This window comes from Eulemur rufifrons, chromosome 9, assembly GCF_041146395.1.
Source record: "Eulemur rufifrons isolate Redbay chromosome 9, OSU_ERuf_1, whole genome shotgun sequence".
In the NCBI taxonomy this organism is placed as follows: Eukaryota; Metazoa; Chordata; class Mammalia; order Primates; family Lemuridae; genus Eulemur; species Eulemur rufifrons.
This window is the reverse complement of record NC_090991.1, coordinates 56042363-56063923: the sequence shown is the minus strand read 5'-3', so window position 1 is coordinate 56063923 and position 21561 is coordinate 56042363. Positions and strand designations below refer to the sequence as shown.

General features: G+C 49.9%; 1 protein-coding gene, 1 long non-coding RNA gene and 1 other non-coding gene across 8 annotated transcripts in view; 1 reads left to right on the top strand and 2 right to left on the bottom strand.

The window, feature by feature from the left end:
• Nucleotides 1-8933, bottom strand: part of FOXK2 (forkhead box K2) — a 66529-nt gene extending 57596 nt beyond the window's left edge. For all 6 annotated transcript variants that reach the window (XR_011234915.1, XR_011234919.1, XR_011234916.1 and 3 more), the window contains exon 1: nucleotides 8363-8933. Coding sequence is in view for 1 of the 6 variants with exons in the window: in XM_069483053.1 (XP_069339154.1) it covers nucleotides 8363-8790 (428 nt within the window). In the remaining 5 variants the exon portion in view is untranslated. The remainder of the gene's footprint in view (nucleotides 1-8362) is intronic.
• Nucleotides 8934-10796: 1863 nt separating this feature from the next.
• Nucleotides 10797-16373, bottom strand: LOC138391819 (uncharacterized). Its single transcript, XR_011234858.1, has 3 exons — nucleotides 16236-16373; nucleotides 15712-15827; nucleotides 10797-12511 (listed from the first exon to the last, which is right to left on the bottom strand). It is a non-coding gene; the product is annotated as an uncharacterized lncRNA (long non-coding RNA).
• Nucleotides 16374-19683: 3310 nt separating this feature from the next.
• Nucleotides 19684-19755, top strand: TRNAM-CAU (transfer RNA methionine (anticodon CAU)). The gene has a single exon. It is a non-coding gene; the product is annotated as a tRNA-Met (tRNA).
• The last annotated feature ends 1806 nt before the right edge of the window (nucleotides 19756-21561 follow it).

Genomic DNA, 21561 nt, shown 5'->3' with positions numbered 1-21561 from the left:
TGAAACCACTGCAATCTAGCCTGGGCAACAGAGCAAGACTCTGTCTCAAAAAAAAGAAGTTCTTTCAGTTTAATTTGAACAAATGCCTTAGTAGCATAAAAGTTTTAAGCAAGTACCATTTATTTTTGTTTTTTCTTTTTGAGACAGAGTCTCACTCTGTAGCCCTGGCTAGAGTGCAGTAGTGTCATCAAACTCGCTGCAACCTCCAACCCCCAGGTTCAAGCAATCCTCCTGCCTTAGCCTCCCAAGTAGCTTGGACTACAGACACGAGCTACCATGCCTGGCTAAGTTTTTTTTTTCCCCGTTTTATTTGTAGAGACAGCATCTTGCTCTTGCTCAGGCTGGTCTCGAACTCCTGACCTCAATCGATCCTCCCACCTCAGCCTCCCAGAGTGCTAGGATTGCAGGTGTGAGCCACTGCACCCAGCTAGGCAGGTACCATTTATTTTTTTGGTTTTTTTGGTTTTGTTTTTTTTGAGACAGAGTCTCACTCTGTTGCCCGGGCTAGAGTGCTGTGGCATCAGCCTAGCTAACAGCAACCTCAAACTCCTGGGCTCAACTGATCCTACTGCCTCACCCTCCCGAGTAGCTGGGACTACAGGCATGTGCCACCATGCCCAGCTAATTTTTTCTGTATATGTTTTTAGTTGTCCACATAATTTCTTCCTATTTTTAGTAGAAAATCGAGGCTGGTCTCGAACTGCTGAGCTCAACCGATCCACCCGCCTCGGCCTCCCAGAGTGCTAGGATTACAGGCGTGAGCCACGGCGCCCAGCCGGCAGGTACCATTTGTAAAAAAAAAAAAAGAAATTATCAAACTCACCACCAATAGGGCCAAGCGTGATATTCAACTATTATCAACTGCTAGATTACTGTCCAACAGGGGGTCTCCACTTCCCCACAACTGACATTTGGGGCTGGATTATTCCTTGTGGTGGGGATGTCCTATGCATCACAGGATTTTCAGCAGCATCCCTGGCCTCTGCCTGGTACACAGTAGCACCAACCCTCCCAGTCTGTGCCAACCAAATGTGTCTCCAGACACTGCCACATGTCCTGAGGAGGCGAAGGAGGGGCAGACTCAGCCAGATGAGAACCACTGTTGTATTCTCATACCTTTCACTGGACAAAGCAGGCACGAGTTCCACCCCAAATGACAAATGGCAACAAAACCCAAATACGATCTAAAAGTCTCCGCAGAACACTTCCCCTATTTGTAGCACATCAGCTGCGGAATACAAAATCCAACACACTCTGACCTGAGTCTGCTGGGAAAGGCGGCACCTCTCCTGCTGTGGCTCTGGGCTAGGTGCTTCCTAGGCTCCCTGCACCACCACCCCTGGGATCACAGGGGTAATGCCGGCCAAAGCCTGCTTCAAACCGTAGAGATCGTAATGCTTGACTTAAACGTGCCCTCCTGTATTCTATTTCATTAGCACATTCAAAAATCCCTCGTGAAAAAGTGTATAAGCCGACTTACTACACTGCCATTATTTAAGGTATTATAAATTGCTTCAAAAACCAAACACAGAAAACAAGAGCTGCACAAAAATGTTAAACAGATAAGAATATCCAGAATGCAAACTGCTTTCATTAAAAGCTTCCCTAATTTAGAAACCCTCTTTTCTTCATTTTCAAAAAAAAAAAAAAAAAACTTTCTCCTCAGCCAAGAAATAATAGTTGCATTTTCACAACGGAAAAATCTGTTACTATAACAGCATCATTTTCTGGAATATTTCCACCAATTATGCACAAAGCTGTGCTGTGCTTCTGCAGCCGTGGACAGACCTGCCGCTGAACAGGGAAGCCACGTCTGCTAGAATCCCTTCACTGGACAATTGGCACCTGAGAACCATAGAGAACAGCAATGGTAAATCATCAGTTAAGGCCGGGTGCAGCGGCTCACGCATGTAATCCTAGCACTCTGGGAGGCCGAGGCGGGAGGATCGCTTGAGCCCAGGAGTTTGAGGTTGCTGTGAGTGAGGCTGATGCCACGGCACTCTGGCCTGGGCAACAGAGAGAGACTCTGTCTCAAAAAAAAAAAAATCATCAGTTAAGGGGTACATGTACTTCCAATACATACCAAGGGGTATACACATGTGTCGGATATGGTCCCCGCCTTGGAGGACTAAGAGGAAGAAGAGGAAGACCAAGATCAGGGGAGAAAGTTGCGTGAGAAGGTGAATTATAGCCCCAGAGATGAGGAAATAGATTAGAAAGTTATCGTGGACACTCAGAAGCCCCTCTCTGCTTCCCGGAGCCTGACAGTTTCAAGAATGGCACATTATCTACCACTCCTAGGGGGTCCCAAGCCCCTGTATCACCCTGGAAGGCTGCGGGGTGACATTCAAAGCTTGCAGGGGAGCTTATCTTCAGGTCTTCACTGCCTCCCATGCAGAAACTGCAGCCAGAGTTTCAAAAGTACATATGGTTTGTTAGACTTCAATTAAAAAAAGTAGTTAAAAAAAAAAAAAAAAAGGAAAACAGCCAGGCACTGTGGCTCACACCTGTAATCCCAACTGCTCCAGAGGCTGAGCGGGGTGGATCACGTGAGCCCAGGAGTTCAGGACGAGCCTGGGCAACCTAGTGAAAGCCCTGTCTCTACAAAAACTAATTAGCTGGGCTTGGTAGCACACACCTGTAGTCCCAGCCACTCGGGAGGGCGAGGTAGGCGTTTGAGCCCAAGAGTTTGAGGCTGCAATGAGCTATAATTGTGCCACTGCACTTCGGCCTGGGCAACAGAGCAGAACCCTGTCTCTATAAATATAAATTTTAAAAAAATTTAAAAAAGAAAAAGACAAAAAGAAGAACAGCCAGCACAGTGGCTCATGCCTAAAATCCCAGCTACTCTGGAGGCTGAAACAGGTGGATCGTTTGAGGCCAAGTAGTTCAAGACCAGCCTGGGCAACACAGCAAGACCTTGCCTCTTTTAAAAACTTGTTTTCTGGCCGGGCGCGGTGGCTCACGCCTGTAATCCTAGCACTCTGGGAGGCCGAGGTGGGCGGATCGTTTGAGTTCAGGAGTTCGAGACCAGCCTGAGCAAGAGTGAGACCCCCATCTCTACTAAAAATAGAAAGAAATTATATGGACAGCTAAAAATACATAGAAAAAATTAGCCGGGCATGGTGGTGCACGCCTGTAGTCCCAGCTACTCGGGAGGCTGAGACAGGAGGATCCCTTGAGCTCAGGAGTTTGAGGTTGCTGTGAGCTAGGCTGACGCCACGGCACTCACTCTAGCCTGGGCAACAGAGTGAGACTCTGTCTCAAAAAAAAAAAAAAACTTGTTTTCTTAATTTCAAAAAAAGAATAACAATGTATTGTGAATTGCTAAGTTCTTCCATTGGAAATCTTTAATTCCAAAACAACAGCATAGTCAAAGTGTAAAGCATTAATGAGCAAGTAAACTTCAAATCAGACCACAGGACATTAAATTTAAACAGGTCCTTTCCTGCCTCCTGCCCGGGGCAGAGGCAGTTCCCCGTTTCCCTTGTAACCAGGGAAGGTTTGTAAGGAAGCTGAGAAGGGAGGCTGTGGGCGCCAGCAGATGGACCTCTCTCAGGACTGCCAGCCCCTGGGTGACACCAGCCATGCCCCACAGCCTGTCTTTATCCTTAGGCCCTGATGAAACTTCAAACCGTGCTCACCACTTCCAAGAAGCCCTCAGCCCTCAACCAATTTACTGCACACACGTGTCCAGGAGTGTGTGAGTGACGTCAGCAAGCTGAGGAAGGCTTGCCCTCTGGAATACTTCCACCCTTGTATCACGTTTTCTGTCACCCTACTGGTGACAGTCATGCCTTAGATGCCCATGGGCCCTCTGTACCAGGCCCCAAGCAATGTGCTAAGGACACTGATGGACAAAACAGATGCAGCCCCTGCTGTGGCACAGACCAGCCCACGTCACCCAGTGGGAGGGACTAAACCCAGGCAAGTGCAAGCCAGAATCTGCCCCCGTCTGTCCAGGAGCCTGTGCCCACCCTCTCCTGGCAAAGCCAGTCGGTGCACAAATGACCCCAACAGGTGACTGGTCACAAGAGGCTTCTTTCTCAAAATGTGTTAGAAACTGAAATTATTTTAGATCTGAAACATCCTGAACTATTCATTAAGTAAACATTATTGAAATGAGCTGAGATTAGGGTTGAGTTTTACCGCTGGAAGAACTGAACACTAGGTGAAGCAGAAGCAGCTTGGTTGTTGGGTTTTGAACTTAACGATGATGCTAAAATAGCTGCACTGTGTTCCCAGTGTCTACAGATCAGTGATAAAAATGTATCTGGATTTGCCAAATGAATGCGTATTATAGCTTTTAAAGAAAAAATACAAAGTGGTCATTAAAGGCAATTAATGTGTATACTGAGCACTTTTCGAAGTGCAAAGTGGCACTTGCCCCTCTGCTAAGAATTTGCCATTTATACCAACACAGTGTCAATTCCTGGCTCCTGAACCCTGGCTCTCAGTTCTACTCACAAGCCTGTCAAGAAAAGAACGTCAGCTCATAAAACTAAGGCATTTCAGCCAAGCTTGCAGCCCATAAAGAAGGAAACACGCCAGATCTCACCAGTGGCTCTGTTCTGCCCGGCTCTGCTCTGGTCTTCAGACAAGATAATCACATTTTTTATCTTTTCCTACTGGGAACTCTGTCCTCCTTCTCCTCCTCCTCCTCCTCATGCCTCCTCAGGCCCACCAGGGCTGCCACCTGGCAGTTAGCAGGTTTCCATCCCTCCTAACCCTAATCGCATCTGCACCCTCCTTCCAACCCCTCCCCCACACTCCTTACATCCCCATCCCCACACCCAGCAGCCTCCTCTCCTCATGGAGACAGCAGCCCTCCTCCCAAAGGCTGCCCAAAACTTCCTGATCGCCCTGGGACCCTCCATACTTCCCTCTTTCTGGTCCCAGTATTCTCTGGGAACCCAAACCCTTTCTGAGTAGGCCCGAGGGCCGTGAGTTCCATCAACTCATTCTCGGAGTCTCCACCTGGAAGCACTGGAAGCCTGACTGAGGGCTGCTCACCCTCTCCAGCCACTATCTCTGATTAGTGAGCAAGCCTTCGAACACATGACCAAACATAACCTGCAGGTCAAAACAGGCCACGTAAGAAAGGAAGTGTTGAAGTACCACTAGGTAGAACAGACATGCAGTTAATTTGGCACAGGAACAGGGCTCATTTTTCTAAATAAATTTCTGTTTTGCACGTTACATAGTTTGGGGCAATAGCAAATTCAACTTGTTCTATTTATGTTTGGCTATTAGATATTATAGGATATTATTGATCAACAATGTGTCAAATTCATTTGACATTTTCAAAACATAAACTGACAAAGAGTTGCTTAATTTCTAAATTATACTTAGTTTGCTACCATGGCAACAGTAAGAGCAACAACAAAACCACACATTCCCTTCCAATTGACCTTCCTAAAACACTTTACTAGTCTCAGACGCCAGACTAGGCCCTTGGACAAACAAGGACTCTGTCCTCAAAGAGGACATTCTTTATTCTGTCACTGATCAAAGTAAAAATGCCCCCCTCCAGATCCAAGCAAACCTCGAGCGCCAGCTGTTCCACAACCTAAGGTCCCTTCCAGCCTAAACTGTCCCTTCTCCAGTGCCAGGCTACAGCCCCAGCCACACCTGTGAGGCCACCTCCACCTGCCCACCTCCAGGAGCCCTGCCCAGGTGGCCCAGGGGCCCTCATGGAGCCTACACTATGGTCCCAGTAACATCTGTGTCTCCAGCGAGTCCGAGGCTCTCAGAGAGGAAAACATTGCATTTCTTTACACATAGCCCTGCATGATTAGCAAAAAAAAATCAAGGAGCTGCAGAAATCGCTTATTTTCTGGAAAACTACACACCCTGACACTCCCATGCACACCGAGCCACCCCCCACCCACCCATTCACACTGGCCATGGGGCTCACCAACCACTGTGGAAAAGGCTCTTGTATTTGCATCTTACCAAAATTATTTAAAATACACATGACAGCCAAGAACAGGATCACAGTCCTCAGCTTTCTCTCTTCCTCTCAAATTAACACATTATCTAGTACTTCAATGGAATGATAAACCACACCTTAAATCTAAAACCTTCTTACCTACACTTCCAAATTCTCTGTGAATTCTTAATATAAATTCAAAATGTGAATTTATTTTAAAGTTGTAAGTGAAATAAAATCATTATGGTTCAAATAAGAGACCAACCATGGGTTGCCATATTTTCTAACTCTATGGTGATTTTGAATTCAGTAGGCAAGGCCGGGCACAGTGGCTCACACCTGGGCCTGTAATCCCAGCACTTCAGGAGACTGAGGCAGGAGGACTGCTTGAGGACGGGAGTTCAGACCAGCCTGGACAACAAAGCAAGACCCTATCTAGACAAAAAATAAAAATTAAAAAATCAATAGGCAAACCTGAAATAAGCATTAAGACTATTTCAGCCTCTGTATAATTACTCTAAACTACATGTGCTTTTAAGCTTATATACTTCATTTGATTTTTAAACTTAAAAAAACAACTTGTAACTCCAACTTGAACACTGAGCTTAAATTTAAGAAAAAAATTTTTAAAACAATTTATCTACCTTTCACTAGTAGCAATTTTTAGAGTCCATTCCATTAACCTGTGTTACTACCCTACAGCAAAAACTTGGAAGTGATACCTTACAGAAAGGGAGGTGCTGAAATAGTCTACAAGGTAATCACTGAATTCAGTGTACAAATACCAAAATCCCTTCTGTGAAAAAAACCACCCGACTATGCTATGCGGGGTTAGCAGGCCCATAACAAGTGCGGGACTATGCGTTGGCCTCGGAGGCCACTGGACTCTTCCCTGTGCACAAACTGGAGGTGAAGGTCAGGGGCCCGGCCTCCGTTTCACCCTTCTCCTTAGGTACTCACCTCTCCTGCGAGGTTCACTCTATCCTTCCAAACTTTGAATTTGCTCCCTCACTGATTGAAAGGTCAATTTATTTCCATGTTTACCACGTTGGCACGTGCAAAATTCAATTCAACACAAGTGATTCTGGCTGAACAATAATTAAAGAGTTTTCTTTAAAAACTCAAAATCTTCAGAGTAAATGTATAATTTCCTTTGTTGTGACGCTGAGTTTTTTGTAAATAACAAACTGTCAGATTAAAGGACAACCATTAGGCTCCTACCATTGATTTTAGTATTTTGGTTTGAAAATAACATTCTTTAAATTGCTACTATCAAGGTTTAAAGAATCAGCTGACACAACTTTCCATGGCTGTCTATGCAACAGCGCAGGACACACACAAGTTAAGGAATTAAGAAACGCAAGACAGCTGTTACCAGCATCTCCCAACAACTGAACACAGTTAAAAGTTCCAGTTTGTGGACAAAGGCTGTACTTGCAATGATCTAGAAATGAGCCCCTGAGGAGTAATTGGCATTTCCTAGAGAGCAAGTTTGTTTTATCAAGCAGAGTAAATGATAACTTCATAAAAATCATAGAAGCAAACTAATTTGTTTTGCAGCAGGACTGACAGTTCCCTTTGAGGCTCACTTAACTCTACCTGACCTTTAATAACTTCTAAATAATCAACTGTCTTTTTAAAAAAAGTTTTGTAAGTATCTATTTTCCCCAAGTTTTAAGTTTCTAAGGGCATGGATTTAAAATCTATTATGCTTGAAGACTTTTCAACTTTCAGGCTACCGAAAAACATGGTGGAGAAGGACTCAAAATACCGTGTCTTTAAGTACTTCACTACTGAAAACATGAACGAAAACGAAGTAACAGACAGCCCTTTATAAGCTAATAAGATACAGATTTTAGTTTGGGGTAGTTCTTCCGAATACATGCAGTGTAACGTTTCTGTCCACTACGACCTACCTGCTGGCTAGAAACAACACATGCGCACTCCCAGAACGCACGGGGTACCCCAAAACCCTCGACCCAGGCACAAGTGGCTCTAAGTTTAGGAAGGTGAAGGCCTGGGAGGCTGCACCTGCCGGGCGGGGGCGGGGGATGGAGGGTCCTGTGGTCTGTGTCCCCGCTGGGGGTTGGGGTCGGTCCGGGCAAGTGTCCTGGGTTGTAGGTCTGGGCTCTGGTCATGGGGGGTGGACGGGCCGTGGTGTGGGTCCTGGTCGTGGGTGGGGCCCTGGGCCCGATCCTGGTCGTGGGGGGAGGCTTGTGGTGGGGATCGGGGCGGGGGGCAGTGTGGGTCCCGGTCGTAGGTCGTGGTGTGGGCCCGGATCGCGGGTCTGCGGGGGGCTTGTGGCGTGGGTCCCGGTCGCCAGACGCGGTCTACCTGCTTCGGCCAGTGGGTCGGGCCCTGGGTCCGGTCCGGCCCCCGCCCGACGCGCCAGGCCGCAGACCCCGCCCCCGCCCGCCCGCGGCCACTCACACGCGCGGCAGCTGCAGCGGCGGCGCCCCGCGCCTCTGGAACACGCCGTCCACGAACACGCCGTTCTTGCCGAGGCAACGCAGGTAGAAGTCGCCACCCGAGTCCGGCCGGGGCTGCGCGGCCGGCAGCTCGGGGGCCGCCCCGCCATGGCCGCCGCCGCCGCCGCCGCCCGGGGGCGTGAAGATCTCGAGGTGGCGCCGGGAGATGAAGCTCGAGTGGCCCATGCTCACGTCCACCGAGCCCTGCGACGAGTTGCGCCCGATGGTCACCGAGCGCTTCTTCATCAGATACTCAAACTCGCGGCCCTCGAGCCGCGCCACGGCCCAGCCACCCGGCGGGGACCCACCGCCCCCGGCCCCGCCGCCCCCGGCCGCGCCGCCTGTGGGTGGAGGGCCCGCGCCCGAGAGCGCCGCCGCGGCCGCCGCCATCGGCCTGCGTGAGGGCCCGCCGGCCGCTGGGCGCGGGCGCGGGTGGCGCGGGCCGAGGCCCAGGCGGGAAGTCGGCCGCCGCGCTCCGCAGCGAGGCCCAGCCGAGGCCGCCGGCCGGCGAGCGAGCGAGCGGCGCGAGGGGCGGGAGCACGCGCGGCCGCGCCACCGGGCCGGCGCGCCGGGCCCACCCCGCGCCGACGGACAGCCGCGCCGGCCAATGGGAGCTGTGCACGGCAGTGGGGCTACAACGGCCGGCCAATGGCGAGCCACGCCGCGCCGACCGCCGCACGTCCGGCGGCGTCGCCCCTACGCAGGCCGGCCTTCGGGCGGCGCGAAAACCCGGGGCGGAAAAGCTGGGCCCGCGCGGGATCGGGGCGGCGGAGGCCGCCGGGGCCGAGCCCGGGTCGGGGCCGAGGCCGCGGCGGATGGGCGGGTGGCTCCGCAGACGGGGAGGAGGCTGAGAGCTTCAGGCCCGCGGCCTCCCCGGGGACACCGGGGCTGCGGGCCGCCGCTCTCGGTCGGGGTTGGCTGGCGCCTGGCGCGGCTGGGCATTGACAGGTCTCAGAGTTAGTGCTTCACCACAGCAGAAAACGGTCATGAGGTCCACAGCCGAGAAGCTCGCCGTGCAGATGGTCACTCGTCAGCGAGGAGACCCGGGGCCGCACGGCGTTCTCAGCGTGCTGCTGCGCGCCGTGGCGAGGCCCACGCGGGTCCGCGGAAGTCAGCGGCCGGCGGACGGGAGGCCCGGGCGTGGGCCCGGGTGGGTCCGGGGTCCGCAGCACACACGTGGGTAAACACACCGCTCAGACAAAGAGCGGCAGGTGCTGAAAGGAGGAAGTGGGACCCAGAGGTGGGACACGGAGGACTGCATCGGGGCCTGGCGCCAGTGAGCGCGGGGGCCACCGTGACCCCCAGGCAGGGGCCCTGAGGCAGAGATGTGCGGGGCGGGGCGGGGGGTGGGGGGGGGCGGTCAAGGCCCCAGCGTCTGTGACCAAGGGAAGGAGAAGCCACCAGGAACGAAATGGGAAAACATTGAGCATTTGGAGCACAGAAGTAATATGATCCGATTTAACTTTTAAAAAGTTCTACCTGTTTGCTGTGTGCACTTTAGGGGACAAAATTGAATTGAAAACAAGGAAATCCGTTATGTGTCCCTTATAATGATTCAAGCTACGGAAAAAGTAGCTGAACCCACCATCCTTAGAGCTTTTTGCATGAGTACCCAATAAACTGATACTGTGAAAATCTATGAGGCCCCACATTTAAGATAACAGCAAACATTTCTGTCATGTTTAAATAGTTGCAGTGGGTGTAATTTCCCAAATATTGTAAATATTGACTTTTAAAATAAAACCAGATATCATTTCTTAAATGTATCAAATGAACCAGAATGATCTGAAACCCATCATCCTATGTTTTCTAAATATACAAACAATCTCTTGGTTAACAGTCAAGAGTTTTACATTAAATTTTTTCCTCCTGAACTCATTTCCATTAAAATTCCCACACAAATTTTATTCTAAATTTGATAGACGTTTATGCTTGAACATAAGTTATTGCTGACCCTATTATTTATTCCTGGAGATACAGGTTAGGTACAGATACATAAAATACTTGTATAAACGTACATACATTTAATTTATGATTTCCTGTGAACTTAAGTATCATGTTAAAAACATTTCTCCTAGATTGAATTAGTATTAATATTACAAATATTATTAGCTCATCATAGACCAAAGCAACATAAATACATGTAAATTTTGATCAAGACTAAAAAGTTGAATTATATTGGAGATTTATCTTTTAATAGCATGTGTAGAACTTTTTTCCCCTGATAATTAGTTTCTGTATCCACTGATGAGAAGTAATTATTGCTACGAGGCGGGGTACAGAGTCAATAGTATCCCTTTTTTTTTTTCATAAGTGTGTATGTATAAGTAAATGGAACTAGAGGAAGTTTTATTACAGCAACCTAACCCTGTTCTTTGAACCTCTTCTGATTGTACGTGTTGCATGAGAGCTGAGAGGAAGTTGCAGAGTTTTCACAGGACTGGAAGATGTTGTGACAAAGGTAAAAGATCTTGGTCCAACCTAGGAACTCAGTTGAGACCCCAGAAAGGCAACACCCCAGGAGTAAGGGCTTTAGGAGCAGGGGTGTGTAAACTTTACTAGTGTAAAGGAAAAACTAAAATATTGGAAATGAAGAATTCATAGAATTAGCTGAACACCAGACTAGATACAGCTGAAGAGGGGATTTTTCACCTCAAAGTCACATCAACAGAGATGGTCTGAATTGAAATGCAGAGAGAAAAAAGAAGAAAAACGAGGCAAAAAAAGAAAACAGAAAAGAATATTAGAGACCTGTGGGACAAGATCAAATGGTCAAATGTATGTAAAATTGGACTCCCAAAAGGAGGTAAGAAAGTAAATGTAGCAGAAGAAATATTTAAAGAGATAATATGTAAGAAGGTTACAAATTGATGAAAACATATAATACCAACCCACACATCCAAACAGTGCAGCAAGCCCTCAAAAAATATGTAAGTTCAAAGAAAAACACATGGAGGCGTATCATAATTCAGCTGCTGAAAATCAGCACTAAAGAGGAAAGTACTAAAAGGAGACAAATACAGAAAGACACGTTACCTTCATGGAGCCAGCAGTAAGAATGACAGCAGACTCCTTATCAAAGGCAATGGGAGCCAGAAGACAAAGAAATGACAGGTATAAAATACTAAAAGTAAAGCAAACAGAAGTCATTGAGATCAGAATTCAATATCTAACAAAAACATCCTTTAAAAATTACAGGCAATGAAAGATGTTTTCAGATAATCAAGAGCTGAGAATGCCACCAGAAGACCCAGCCTTCAAAAAACACTGAAGGAAATTCCTCTGGCCAGAGGAAAATGATCTCAAATGGAATCCCAGTTCTGTACTAGTGAACGAAGAATACCTGAGAAGGTGGCTATGTGGGCAACTATAAAAGATGTTTAAAATAATTTCTTTAAAAGATTGGCTGGGCACAGTGGCTCACACCTGTAATCCCAGCACTCTGAGAGGCCAACACTAGAGGATCACTTGAGGTCTGGAGTTTGAGAGCAGCCTGAGCAGGAGCAAAACCCCATCTCTACTAAAAATAGAAAAATTAGCTGGGCATGGTGGTGTACACCTGTGGTCCCAGCTACTGGGGAGGCTGAGGCAGGAGGATCACTTGAGCCCAGGAGTGGGAGGCTGCAGTGAGCTATAATGATGGCACCGGACTTCAGCCTGGGTTACAGATCAAGATACTATCTCTAAAAAAGTAAAATTATATTACTGTAAAACCCTCTACTACCCAGAATTTTGAGAATGAAATGTTCTGTTTGATCAAACATTACAGGCTCTGAGGCAGGGACATGGTCCTGCCTGTGTTCCTGCCTCAACACCAGCACAGTGCCAGGCAGGCAGGAGGGATTTCACGTGTTTGTCAAATCATTGAGCTGAACTGAGCCCTCCTTGATAAACAGTGGCCGGCCGCTGCTAAAACAGCTGTGGCCAAAGAGGTGTGTGGGCTGCTCCAGCCCCAGAGGTCACTGCCACTCAGCCTGGCCTGCAGTCGTGCAGGTGCCCGGTGCCTGTTCCACAGTTCCCCGCCGAGGACTGTGTGCCGCGCCCACTGCTCAGGCCACTGAACGGGTAGGAACAACCCCTGACTGGTCTCCAGCTGTTCTTCCACAGGCTCCTAAGCAAGATGGAAATGAAGTTAACAGAAAATAAGCATCAGTTTCTTAAAAAAAAAAAAAAAACTGCAAGGGAGGCTGGGTGTGGGGGCACCATCCTGTGATCCCAGCTACTTAGGAGGCTGAGATGGGACAGTCAGTTGAGGCCAGGAGTGTGAGGCTGCAGTGAGCTGTGACCACACCTGAGTAGCAGCTGCACCCCAGCCTGGGCGACATAGTCAGACCTCGTCTCTAAAAGCTGATACGACCGAATGTTGACAATGATGTGGGGCAACTGGAACTCTCATACATTTTTGTTTTAATTTTTTTTTATTTCAGCATATTACAGGGTCCAAATGTTTAGGTTACATATATTTCCCTCACCCCACCCAAGTCAGAGCCTGAAGCATGTGCATCCCCCAGACAGCGCACCACACCCATGACATGTGGCACACTCCCATTGTTGATGGGGATATAAATGGTGTGGCCACTTTGGGAAATAGTTTGGTAGTTTCTTAAAGACAGACACACACACACACATACCCCTATTTACCACATGATCCAGCCATTCCACTCCTACGTATTTACCAAGAGAAAAGAAAACATATGCCTGCAAAATAGCTTTTACAAGAATGTTCACAGCAGCTTTGTTCATAATAACGTGAAACCGAAACAACCCAAGTGTCTTCAACAAGTGAGTCTATAAACCAGCTATGGTGTCTCTACACCCTGGCATGGGCACAGGGGCACAGTGGGCACAGGGGCTCCTCCCAAGGCAACTGGAGCTGGACCTGCCACACACACCTTTTCTGTTTTCTCATAGGCATTTTGTGGCAAATGTTTTGAGTTCCCACGTCCAGATCATTGTAATCTAGCAAAATTTAAAGTGTGCATGTCTTTTGACCCAGCAATTCCAGTTCTAGGGATTGAGAGGCACTGTATATTCGTACAACTGTGCAAGGATGCTTATAACTTCATTGTTTAAAAGCAGAAAATCTACACGATTTTAATGTACATCAGTGGTGGCCAGTTGAATATTTAATAGGACATGTTCAAATATGTCCTTTTTAAAAAGAAAGGGGCAAATCTGCTGCGGTATAGTAGTGACCGCCAGGCCTGGTATGCACATGGAAGACACAGCTAGTCTGGGGCCGGGGTCCCAGGAAAGGTCAGTGCTATGGTTGGATGTGGTTTGTCCCACCCAAACTCATGTTGAAATTGGATCCCCAGTGTGGTGGTGTTGGGAGGCGCGGCCTGGTGGAAGCTGTGTGGGTCATGGGTGCAGGTTCCTCATGAATGACAGTGAGGAAGTTCTCCCAGGAATAGACTAGTTCCTGGGAGAGCAGGTTGTCATAAGGCCAGGACACTGCTTGGGTTCTCTCTCTCTGCTTCCCTGGGACCTTCTCAGCCATGTCATGACGCAGCACGGAAACCCTCGCCAGAAGCCTGCTGTGCCCTTGAACTGCCCGGCCTACAGAACCATGAGCTAAATACACCTATTTTCTTTTTTTTTTTTTTTTTGAGACAGAGTCTCGCTTTGTTGCCCGGGCTAGAGTGAGTGCCGTGACATCAGCCTAGCTCACAGCAACCTCAAACTCCTGGGCTCAAGCGATCCTACTGCCTCAGCCTCCCGAGTAGCTCGGACTACAGGCATGTGCCACCATGCCCAGCTAATTTTTTTTTTTTATATATATTTTTAGTTGGCCAGATAATTTCTTTCTATTTTTAGTAGAGACGGGGTCTCACTCTTGCTCAGGCTTGTCTCGAACTCCTGACCTCGAGCGATCCACCCGCCTCGGCCTCCCAGAGTGCTAGGATTACAGGCGTGAGCCACCACGGCCGGCCCACCTATTTTCTTTATGAATCACCCAGTCTCAGTTATTCTGTCATAGCAACACAAAACGGACTAAGATGGTAAGGAGCAACCACCAGACTGCTAACAGGCTACTCCCATTCCTTAGGATTCTATCCTTTTCCATTCAAAAAATAAGCACATTATTTTTGTAATTTCAATTTTAAATTACCTTTTAATTAAAGTTAAAAAACATAATTGCAGCTCTTAAAAGCTAAAAATTAGTAAAATGTTTTAAACCTCATCTGATTTTTAGGAACAAGTGAGTTTTACAGATAATACATATATTCCTAATTGAATTTCATTCTAAGCAAATGAGAGCTTCAGAGAGAATTCTTAGCATACCTGTTTTTAAAAGAATGTACCAAGAAAATGTTTACATGTACTGATGCTTAACTGGATCTGAATGTGAGAGTGGTCCCTAGACCTCCCCACCAAAAAACTTTGCCACAGGCCTCCCTTGGGAGCCTCCAGACCTGGAGAGGCCTGTTCCCAACTGGCCTTTCTGGGCAGCGAGGAGGAGGCCGACCCGTGAATCCCAATTTGCATCCTTCACACACGCCCCAGGAGGCACAGAGATGAGCAGTAACCTGCGATTACGCACATCCGCCCTGAGTGAGTGCGGTGTGTCTGGAAGGCAGCCCCTGAGCCGCCCTGCGCCCCGTGTCCTGAGCCACATGCATCTATGTTTAGCAAGAGCGGAAGGGACAGCTTGGCAGGGCAGCAAAGGCGCACACACACGAAGCATCCTGTGGTGGCCGCACGCAGACATCTCCGTGCCCTGGCCGTGGGGGTCCAGCTGGGTCTCCCCCTTAGGCCAGCTTTCCAAATCTCTGTGCTGACCCTGCAGTCCCCCAGGCCGACACAGGAAAACACTCAAATTCAACAGTCAAAGGCCGTTTCTGAACAAGGGCCTGTGTCACCTCAGCCCAGGGTCACTCCTTTCCCCAGTGCTTCCTGGGTGGCCCCTGCAGCTTCTGGGTGTATGTCGGGTGTCCCTACTCCTCCCAGCTCCTGGGCTCTGAGCCTCAGGGCCAGCCTTCATTCGCTTGCTTGTCCACGTGGCAGATATCTTCTGCCCCGTCCTGTGTGGCTGTGGGCCAAGGGCCTGCCATGAGCACAGGCAGGGGCCCGGGTCCTGCCTTCTGAGACTAGGACAGGGGGTGGCCATGACTCAGATCATACCCCTTGCCTGGACCAGCAGCCCACACTCCCACGATGTTCCCCAGGACCACGACTAGCATGCATGTCCCAGTTCACAACCCCTCCAGGGGGCAAGATCCAGCTCCCATGGCACCTCCATCAGCCACCCAACCGCCGGCCATGCAGCAAGAGTTACTCCTTCCCAGCACTGCCCTGCCCAGCACCCACCTCACTGCTGCAGCTCAGCCTCTGGGACGACTATTTACCAACAGGTTCTCTCCAACAGGTCCCTGAGCCCTGAAGGCAGCTCATGCTGGAAGTCAGCGTGAACAAGTTCTGGAAAACTTCACAGTGAATGAACATTCTAATCAGTTACAGTTTTTGCACTGTACGCCATGCAAAAACCTACTCTACCAGGGGTTGGGGGGTGTGTGTGTGGGGGCGGGGGGGGCGGGGTACAGTGGCTCACACCTGTAATCCCACACTCTTGGAGGCAGACGTGGGAGGATCGCTTGAGCCCAGGAGTTTGAGACCAGCCTGGGCAACATAGTGAGACCCCTTTTGTACAAAAAGTAAGAAAAATTAGCCAGGTATGGTAGTGTGCACCTGCAGTCCCAGCTACTTGGGAGGCTGAGGCAGGAGGATCGCCTGAGCCCAGGAGTTTGAGGTTGCAGTGAGCTGTGATGATGTCATGGCACTCTAGCGTGGGCAACAGCGTGAAACCCTGTCTTCAAATGAACAAAAAAACTTACTCTGAGCTTCTGTGAAGTGCAGGATCAAGATGAAAACCCCCTTGTGTCCTGGAGGCTCATGGATTGGGGCGGAGACGGGAAGACAGGCAGTCAGCAGGCAAGCAGAAAGGCGAAGCAACTGTTTGGACAGAATTCTGACAGTGCAAACATCAGAGCCTCAGAGCCATAAAAATGTCAACAGCCGTTAACCCCACAATTAGCCTGCGTGGGAACCCAGCTAATGGAAACAACCCAAGCTGAGCTTCAAGCAAACCTTCCTTTAGCTTAAATCCGTTTCAATCCAACATTTGTGGATCATGCCAGAAGTAAAACGATGACAAGAAATGGATCCTGCCTCAAACAAATGAGTAGTAAAAAGACAAATGCCACATTCTTAAAGTGGGCAAAGATTTATCCTGTTGGAGAGCAAGTTACAGATAAGCAAGAGGCTAAAATAAAACATGGTACTAGGCTCGAGTTGGAGACGTCAGTATGAACTCGTTTTTACCTCAGAACAGGTACAGGAACATGCCTGTGCACATGCGCACACACAGAGACACACATGACCCATCTCACACACACACACACAGACACACATGACACCATCTCACAGACACATAGATGGCATCATCTGACACACACACAGACACACATGGCACCATCTCACAGACACACGACACCATCTCACACACACCACACACATGGCACCATCACACACACACACACACACACGACACCATCTCACAGACACACGACACCATCTCACACACACCACACACATGGCACCATCACACACACACACACACACACACGACACCATCTCACAGACACACGACACCATCTCACACACACCACACACATGGCACCATCACACACACACAGACACACATGACACCATCTCACAGACACACGACACCATCTCACACACACCACACACATGGCACCATCACACACACACACACACACACACGACACCAGCTCACAGACACATAGATGGCATCATCTGACACACACACAGACACACATGACCCATCTCACACACACACACAGACACACATGACACCATCTCACAGACACATAGATGGCATCGTCTGACACACACAGACACACATGGCACCATCTCACACACACACACAGACACCATCTCACAGACACACGACACCATCTCACACACACCACACACATGGCACCATCACACACACACACACACACACACACGACACCAGCTCACAGACACATAGATGGCATCGTCTGACACACACAGACACACATGGCACCATCTGACACACAGACACATGACACCATCTCACACGACACACATGACACCATCACACACATACAGACACGACACCACACACACACTTATGGGTAACAAAAGGCAGATTTTCACGGACTCTGCTGGAGGACGGTGAGGCGCGTCCTGCGCTCTGTGCGCTGCGATTCCACTGCCGCGCAGGAAGCAAAATCCTGACGCTCCGGCGTTCAGAACCCGACGAGGGCGTCCGGGCAGCTCTCACTAATTCGCGGGATCAACTGCGGCGCCCGGACCCGCGCTGTCCAGGGCGCAGGCGCAGACGTGCGCGCCCAGCTAAGGGCAGGGCGCAGGCGCAGACATGGCGACCTACGAGGGGCGGTCGTACGCGCGAGCACGTGACGCTCCCCATGTGACCGCTCGCCCACGTGACCGGTGGCCCCTCGGCTCTCAGCGGCGCGACGGTTCTGGGCGCCCTCGCCTCTGCCCTGTCGCGAGGAGACCGTGCCGGCACCTCCGCCGCTGCCCGCGTGGGGCGGCGCTGAAGGGGTACGTCCTCCCGCGCGGGGACCGGCCCTTTGCCGCAGCCGCGGAGCTGCATGGGCTGCAGTGACCGCCCAGGCCCAGAATCGTGTTGGTTCCAACGCGGCTTCTGCGTCTCCGGCAGGAAAAGGATTAATGAAACCACCTGTCATCTGGTGTTGGCTTTCCCACCCTCAAGCAGTGTTGGGATCTGTAGTTGGTCAATAAAACACTTTAGCAGGAGTCATCGTCAGGGCTTGGTAAGGAACAAAGGAGTCCACGTTGTCAGCCTTAGCGCGACCTTCCGTGTACCCATGACAATTTTGGTCCAAGGCCATTAAACAAGCATCACTAAGGTGGCTGAAGGAAGATTCTGACCGGCGTCTGTGTGTTTCCTTACCTACCTGACTGAGGCTTTTCCATGGTGAGGACCTTCTCTTCTAAAACTCTGGCCTGTTTTGAGAAGTCCAGCCACACACCTCATCAGCAGGCCTTTGCTGTCAGTCCTCCAGTCTGGTTTTATCCAGTCCGACAGCTCGGCGAGGCCATGAGCCTCTGGAGGCATTTAACGCTCGGTCTTCTCCCAGTGGACACCCTTTCACCTCTAACTGTTCCTGTACCCCTATACCTGGGCTCACCAGACTCAGGCAGTGTCCTTTAGACCCCTGAGGTGAAGTACAGTCCTGTTCACAGTACAGTTCTGGGGGTCCCATAGAGGGAGCCTCACCTTATCAGCAACTACCAGTGTCCCCACGTTCTGAGCTGGGACTTGTCGCTGTGCCCTGTTGGGTGTGTCAGTGGCTTCCTTTGCTACCAGGGAGAAGTAAGTCAAGAGAAGCAGAATTCAAAGGATAGTTCATAATTAAACAAATCAGAAGTCATTTTGAACTAATGGGAGAAATGCTATTTTTGTTCCTTTCCAAAATCCAACCACCACCATCACCACTGAAATACAGAACTTTCACCATGTCCAGGGACATGGACACTTTGAACTATACAGGTTGTGTTTCTTGACTTGTTCTTTTTTTTTTTTGGAGATGGGGTCTCGCTGTGTTGCCCAGGCTGGAGCACAGTGACTATTCTTGGGTGCGATCATGGTGCACCACGGCCTCAAACTCCAGACCTCAAGGGATCCTCCTGATTCAGCCTCTCAAGTAGCTGAAACTACAGGTGTGCACCACTGGGTCCAGTGATGTTTATTTATTTTTTTGAGAGAGGGTTTCCACTCTGTTGCCCAGGCTGGAGTGAAGTGTTGCAATCATAGTTCAGTGTAGCCTTGAACTCCTGGGTTCAAGGGATCCTCCTGCCTCAGCCTCCCGAGTAGCTAGGACTATAGTCATGCGCCACCATGCCTGGCTAATTTTTTAAATTATTTGTACAGACAAGGTCTTGCTATGTTGCTTAGGCTGGTCTTGAACTTCTTGGCTCGAGTCAGCTTCGGCCTCCCAAATTGCCTGAGCCACCGTGCCCGGCCAACATTTTGTCTTTAACAACAGAAAAGGACATGAATTCATAGATCATCTTCCTAAGAAGTTGAGGGAAGGAAAACAAAAGTCCAGTTTATTTTAATTGGGCTGCCTTGCCCAGCCGGTCACCAGTTAGTCGCGGGTTAGTCCCCCTGGCCGGCAGAGGTCGCTGCAGCTGGGGAGGCTGCTGAAATGGTCACCATCTGTGCCAGCACAAGCGGCTAGAGCCAGCAGAGTGGCGCAGCGGAAGCGTGCTGGGCCCATAACCCAGAGGTCGATGGATCGAAACCATCCTCTGCTACAGGGGTTTTTTTTTTTCCTTTTCTGCCCTGCGGCTCCACTCATGTCCCTGATCCCATCCTGTTGAGGGCACCTGGCGGCAGCCAGTTCCAGGCTGTAAAGTTCAGCACTCTGGACTCGGAATCCAGCAACCTGAGTTCAGATCGGGGGTACCTGCCACGCCCAGCGGCCCTTTTGTTCCCTCCCCTGCCTGTCCCTCCTCAGCGAGCCTGGGAGCTGCCTCACCTGGGACCCCACCAGGTAAGAACTCAGGGCGCACACTCAGGAAGGCACCCCTGGTCGTCTCCTCCCTCCCCCGCAGGAGGAGCCAGGCTTGGGGAGTTCCTGATTTTTTTTTTTTTTTCAAAATCCAATTTTTTTCCCTCTCTCTCGTTTTGGCTTAGAAAAAGGAGACCAAAAGGAGCTCATATTGTATTGTATGGCTTGTTCTGAGACTTCCACATCAGTACATAAAAATCTACTTCATACTTTTTCTTCTTTAGGAAGGTAACACCTGGCGTTTACTGTGCCGGGAGCTGTTCTGAGCACTCTCCTGGTACCTGGCTTAATCCTCACCCCATCGAGGGTTTAGACCCATTTTACAAGTGAGGACCCTGAGGCACAGACCAGTTAAAACAACTCGCTGAGTAACAGGATTCCGGAGTAGCTCAGCAGCCAGAAGCACTGCCCTCCCGACCACAGGGGACTGTCACCTCCACAGGGTGGTAACCGTCTGAGGACAGAGCCACACAGGCTGTCATTCTACCCCCTGGCCACTAAGATGTGATCCCTGGGAGGAGTCAGTGAGGATGATGAGTTGAAGTCGACTGAGCACTCACCACAGGCTGGTTTCTCCACCTCGGCCCGCGGACATTTGGGATCAGATAATTGTGTCGTGGGGCTGTCCTGGGCCGTTTCATACTTTACCTGCTTCTGGACATCCTGACAAGCACCTCACCAGGTTCACTGCAGAACTCGCAGTGAGGTGTTGCGGATGGTTTACTCTTTACTCAAACATAGTAATGAGTGGCTTCCGGGGCTGCTTCTGGGACGGCTCCTAGGAGTCGAACTTCAGGGACTTCTGTCTTCAATCAGGGCGTTGCTGCCAAATTGTATTCCGGCCAACAGCACGTGAGCACCTGCTCTTCTCACCAAGCTCAATACTTTATAAAAATCATTCACGTATTGGGCAAAAATAAAAATAATTTGCATTTCCATTTATTTTTTAGAGATAGGGTCTTGCTCTGTTGCCCAGGCTGGAGTGCAGTGGCACAGTCACAGCTCACTGCAGTCTTGAATTCCTGGGCTCAAGCGATCCTCCTGCCTCAGCCTCCCAAGCAGTAACTGGGACTCTAGGCACCACCACGCCTGGCAAATTTTCAATTTAAAAATGGGTGTTTAGCCCTGGCACTCGCTCTCCTTGTTTTTTCAAGACATACAGCTCATTCTCACTCAGAAAGTCCAGCCTGTGTCCACGAGTGACACCACACCCTCTGCAGTGGTGGACGCACATTTGCTAACCATCGGAGTTGCAAGTTGATTTGCTTCACACAAACACCGTTCAACAGCCGAACAGTCGAATGCAAAGAAGTGAGGCAGAAATGCAAATGTCGGGCCCCACCTGGCAGCTGAGTGGGCGTGGGCAAGCTGCCACCGTCCCTCATCTGGCCTGGATGCAGTGGGAGGTCGCACAACCTCGGCAGGTCCTGGGCCCAACAGGTCCATTGCTCAGTTTAGGCCGCTGGTGAGGCCGTGGGACACACCCTGGGCCAACGTCAAGCCCGTGACGGAGCAGGCACAGTGGACGTGCTAAGGAAGGACCCACGTG